The sequence below is a fragment of the Seriola lalandi genome, unplaced genomic scaffold (genome assembly GCF_002814215.2).
Source record: "Seriola lalandi dorsalis isolate HSWRI2012SDOR001 ecotype SW California unplaced genomic scaffold, Sedor1 jcf7180002054563, whole genome shotgun sequence".
NCBI classification, from domain to species: Eukaryota; Metazoa; Chordata; class Actinopteri; order Carangiformes; family Carangidae; genus Seriola; species Seriola lalandi.
Window position 1 is genome coordinate 62890 of NW_019525116.1, and position 5199 is coordinate 68088.

The window sequence follows — 5199 nt, forward strand, 5'->3', positions numbered from 1 at the left end:
GGCCTGAGTCCAGCTCCTCGGGAAGGTGAAGAGGCACCAAATCAAGCGGTTTCCCTCTGCTGCCTTTTCACGCAAGAGAAAACACACAACCCGGCACGGCTAAAAGTTTCTTTCCCAAGTTTCTTTGCTAAAACGTGTCTATAAAACAGTAAGCTACAAAAATCACACTATATGTGTAATTTCCACTCAAAAGTTACTAAGGATGTGCCTTCATTGAAATTTCAAACAGCTACAAGATAACAAAGGCTGAGCTGAGCTCAGTAGTAGGATATGATTTTTAAAATCTGATAGTAATTTCAATTCATAATCACTGATTCTACACACTCCAGTACAGTAGGTGGCAGTATGCACTTTGTTTTTCTTTAGTGAAAGACGGCTTCCGGGTCATGTCAGAGAGTACTTCCGACCATCGCTCCCGAGCAGCTGATTATCCAAACAAATCATGGCGGAGAAAGGAGCAGAAGGATCCGCGAAACGGGTGCTAACAGCGGCAGAGAACAACCTCTTCCGCCGCCCACAGGAGCTCGACTACTGGAGGAAAAACGCAGCGCGGCTCCGCAGGCGGAACCTGCTGACCGGCCTGACTATCGGGGCGTTTGTGGTCGGGATGTGTATCCTTCACAGTCTGGTCATATAGATGTCATAAGCTGTTTTTTCTTTAATTGTATTTAAAAATAAAATAAAGTGTGAGCTACTTAAACAAACAGAAAAGACTCTGCTGAACTCACAGCTGCAGATATATACATGAATCTGAATCAACACTTAACATGATCGTATTGTTTACCATAAGATGTAGTGGGGGTTGACAAAAAAATAAAGAGCACTGTCAGATAGAGCTTACATGATATGTAATATTTAAAAATGTATATAAACACAAGTTACCAATGTCAGAGTTAATATTAACATGTTTGAAACACTGCTAAGCAATGATGTCATTAACACTGTAAAGTGTAACTGTGGTTACATTAACTAACATGAAGTAAACTGTCGTGGTATCGCCTACACTACGTTTGGATATCAAAAACCTAATATCTAAATACAGTGGATGAGTTCATTACTGGTTTTGGGATTTTCATGCGATTTGTTGACAGTAAGAAGTAAAAAATATTACAGGAATTATCCTTTAAAATTTAAACTATGAGGAGATGACAACTGCTTTAGTGTTACTTACAAAGGCTATTAAAAAATAATAATAATAATAATAAATCAAATTTAATATTAATACATAAAATGGTCTTGGCCATGTCTAGAATGAAGTGTCCTTATTTTTGTCTGCAGGAGATTTGGATCCTCTTGGGTTTCAGGCAAGAGTTGAATTGGTTCGCTATGTCTCCTATTATCCTATTATTATGTCTACTATACACTATTTCATATAAATGTATTGTGAGAGTCATAAATATCGCTGTGGTTTATCCTGAACACTTTCTACTGGAGTGGAGCTTAAACTACTCATCAAATGTTGTATGTACTTCGTTTTCCCCCTATTTTCATTTGTTTTTAGGAGAGCTTTGAGTTCATAGTCCAAGAATGAAATTTAAAAAATAAAATGAATTTACACAATCAACAAGGTGCGAGGGTAATTGTTAAACGTTGTCATGTTTTCCTTTAACGTGTAGCTGTCCAGTTAGCTACACCATCCTGTCCGTCAAACAGGAGAAAATCATGGAGGAGCTGGATGATGAAGCCAGGATCCAAGTCTACAGAGGGCCACGGACCGGCGCCAACTCCTGAACTGCTCTGTGGCCCCTTACCACATGGGGAGTGTGGGCCCTTATGTGTGACATCAGACCGTATGGGGACATCACACTGAGTGGCATGTGATGGGTCACGTCGGCTGAGCTTCTCATACTTAAGACACTTGCCACTGTAATTCATAAAAGGACATTACAGATGTTTTGATTGTTTGTTTGCTGTTTGGAAATACAACAAATCTACTGTTGAAATTGTCGACAATTTTTAATTTTTATTTTTTTTGTTTGCTTTAATCAAGCGTAGCCTCGACATGTGGAAAATATAGTTACTGTATAGTTATTTACAGGTCCATGAAAAGTAAACACAGAAAGTGGAGAAAACTACAAAAGGAGCTACATCCATTGCAGCTTTTTGGCTGACCTAATCACTCTATATATTCATCCCCACATGGTGGTTTGTTTACATGTTTGAGGCTGACTTTCCCAGTGGATATACTGTCTTCTAAGGAGGAATTTTCCACTAAGAAATAAATGTTCAAATGTTACTGTTACACTAAGGGTAGCAACATATCACCAGTGTAATCATGCATTGTATTGCCATTTATTGTTTGTTATCAAGGACAATTATTCTGTTTACAAACTTCAGATGCAAGGTGACACAACCAGAGATCTGCGCATAGAGGCAAATCCATGGAAACAAAAAGCAATAAATCAAAGGTAACAGCAGCGTTAACTGTGCAGCAAGCTCAAGTTAGCATGAAACAGCTGCTCAGGTTAAATCACAGCTGCAGCAGTGTTTGCTACGGCCCACTTTTACCACATCATGTGATCAGCACCACCCAGTGAAGGGGGATCCCACAGCAGACTGGACCAGACTCAGTAGTGGTGATGCTGCACAGCTGTATGAATAGATGGAGTCTGGACGCCAAGAATTAATACACAACAACAGAAACAGTATGTAAGTATCATCAGGAACGTTTTAACTAAAGTATCAAAAGTAAAAGTACTAACTATTCAATATTGGTCTGCAACTAATGATGTTTCTTATGTATTAATCTGCTTATTATTTTCTTGATTGTTCCAGTCATTTTCATGCCTCAACGCCAGCGACAGCCAGGGCCAGAGTAATCTTGTTTTCGAGTCTGTACGTCTTTCCCAATCTTGTGAAGCCAATATCTCAGTAACGCTTTGAGGGAACTTCTTCAAATTTGCCACAAACATTCATTTGGTCTTAAGTATGAACTGATTAGATTTTGGTGGTTAAAAGACAAATGTCAAGGTCACTGTGACCTCACATTTTTGGCCAGAACTCACAAATGAACTAATTATTAATTATGACACAATTTAGTTCAAATGTCCATAAGGATAAAATTAAGTGATAACATTTTATATCCAAATGGTCAAAGGTCAACTCCACTGTGACATCATAATGTTTAGCAAAAACACCTCCAGCCATTATTCAATGCTTTAACTCAGGAAGGAGAGATTTTCTATATTTTCTGCAACTTGGCTGGTTGGCGGAGGGATACAACCGCGAGGCGCTAATTGTAATATGTTTTTTAGAACACAGCTCAAACCTGACCAACAGACCTGTAATTTAAGAAGCTGCATATCAACACAAGACACAAAACCAGTAACTATTTGGTTAATTGACCAGCTATTATGGTCGGGCGGTTGATTTTTCTGACTGACCATCAAAGCACTCACACATTCATACATCACACCCATACACATACGCGGATGGAGCAGACCTTCTAATTAGTGGACGACCCGCCTCTTCCTGAGCCACGGCCACCCGCAATGTATAAGTACCTCACACCCAAATTATCACTTTAAGTACAGCACTTGAGAAAATGTACTTAGTTACTTTTAATTCTTCATGTAACAGAGGAAGTTCAGTTTCTCCTTGCAGTCCCTTCTCCCGAACGGTCTGGTGCTGTTCTTCGCCAGGGTGCCACAGAGCTTCGTCGTCGGGCAGCCTTTAATACCCTGGTACGTCACTGTTTCTCCACCCACCCACTTCCACCCACCGGCCAGGAAACGCAGGCCCGTCCACACCTACCAACATTTAGCAGAGGGATGTAAACACAGAGGACGAGCTTGCTCAGTAACACAATACACTGGTAAAACTGTCGTACCTCTGCAGTGATGGCCTCTCGTGCTGTCTGTCGTGCGAAGTCGTGGTCATCTTGAGTGATCAGGGTGGCGAGGTCATAGCGGTGGTTTTGGTAGTCCGAGACAGGCTTACTTGTGTCCAACGCCCCCATATTCCTGCAGTACTTTAGTGCTGTCTCCCACGTCCTCTTTTCCTTCACCAGAACCAGCTTCTTGTCAAAACACATGAAACTAGGTTTGTCCTCACAGAGGCCGCCTTGCCATTTTGCTGTGTTGCGTTCCTTGAAACCACAATGATCAACTGAGTCTGGCTCTGCAAGAAGCAGGAGAAGTGAGGTAGAGATATGGAGTGCTGCAGATGAAAGCTCCAAACAACTTTTCATTCAGGCCACGATGGACGATGAATGATACACATCTCTGAAATATTTTGTTTAGCTTCTGTCTATTTGTCAACAGGTATAAACTGAAACCGAGCTAAGTGAACGGTTGTTAAGAAGAACTTTAAGAAGAACTTAATTTTCACTCATCTGGCAGCGAACACACTGCTCTCCCAAAGAAAAAAAAACTGGCCTCTGTTCAGCAAAGGGCAAAGCTTGTGTAGATATACTTTTTTTTTTTTTTACATATCTATAATTATTTACTTATTCATCATAAAAAAAACACTGAGTGCACAGCACAAATATTGACATAGTATGATAACAATGAAGTATGATCTACAAAACCTGACATGATTAACTCAGTGACATGCTGGCCCTGCTTACCGCCTGACATCCAGGTGGTGAAGTTGGCTATCTCTCCTCTTCTGGACCATTTCCATGGACTGTTTGAGTCCTTTTGGTACAAACCGATCCAGCCGGCGCCACTGACAAAGGCCCGATTCTCTTCTTCATTTCTGATGGTGACCAGGTCAGTGTGATTCCTCCTGCAGAAGACCTGTGCTTCTGCCCAGGTCTTCTTGTAACCAGAGTAAGGGTACTGTTTAAACTTGGCAGCTCGCAGTCCTCCCACCTGCCCACACACAGAAGGAAGGAGGAGCAGCAGCGGGACAAGAATCTTCAGCATTATATCTGCCACAGGAGGATTTACCTGCAGTTACATGAACATTTTTATAGAGCAATTATTTCATTAACAACATTTTTTTTTTAACTTGTTTGCTGGACTCACAGCTGCTGTGATGGTGCAGTGATTGGTGCAGGTAGTTTGATGACACTTCTCAGCAGTAGTGCAGAAATTTTACCTTTTTAATAGTTGCATACTTTATGTACTTATATGGTACCGTGCTGTCTGAGGAATATATTAATACACTTTACTTAGTGGGATGTATTATAAAATGTAGGCTTCACATTTTTAGTTGTTCTCATTTTGTTTCTGTTGTCAGATCTCTGAATGAGTA

The 5199-nt window shown here is 40.7% G+C and overlaps 2 protein-coding genes across 2 annotated transcripts; one reads left to right on the forward strand and one right to left on the reverse strand.

Annotated features, from left to right (window-relative positions):
- The first annotated feature begins 408 nt into the window (after positions 1-408).
- On the forward strand, positions 409-1943 carry coa3b (cytochrome C oxidase assembly factor 3b). The gene is made up of 2 exons (XM_023416286.2): positions 409-611; positions 1625-1943. Exons 1-2 carry the CDS (start codon positions 443-445, stop codon positions 1729-1731), a joined length of 276 nt encoding a protein of 91 aa, XP_023272054.1. The 5' UTR covers positions 409-442; the 3' UTR covers positions 1732-1943.
- A 1443-nt stretch (positions 1944-3386) lies between these two features.
- LOC147818552 (secretory phospholipase A2 receptor-like) lies at positions 3387-4941 on the reverse strand. The gene is made up of 3 exons (XM_087176620.1): positions 4568-4941; positions 3830-4119; positions 3387-3749 (listed from the first exon to the last, which is right to left on the reverse strand). Exons 1-3 carry the CDS (start codon positions 4866-4868, stop codon positions 3561-3563), a joined length of 780 nt encoding a protein of 259 aa, XP_087032746.1. The 5' UTR covers positions 4869-4941; the 3' UTR covers positions 3387-3560.
- Between the last annotated feature and the right edge of the window lie 258 nt (positions 4942-5199).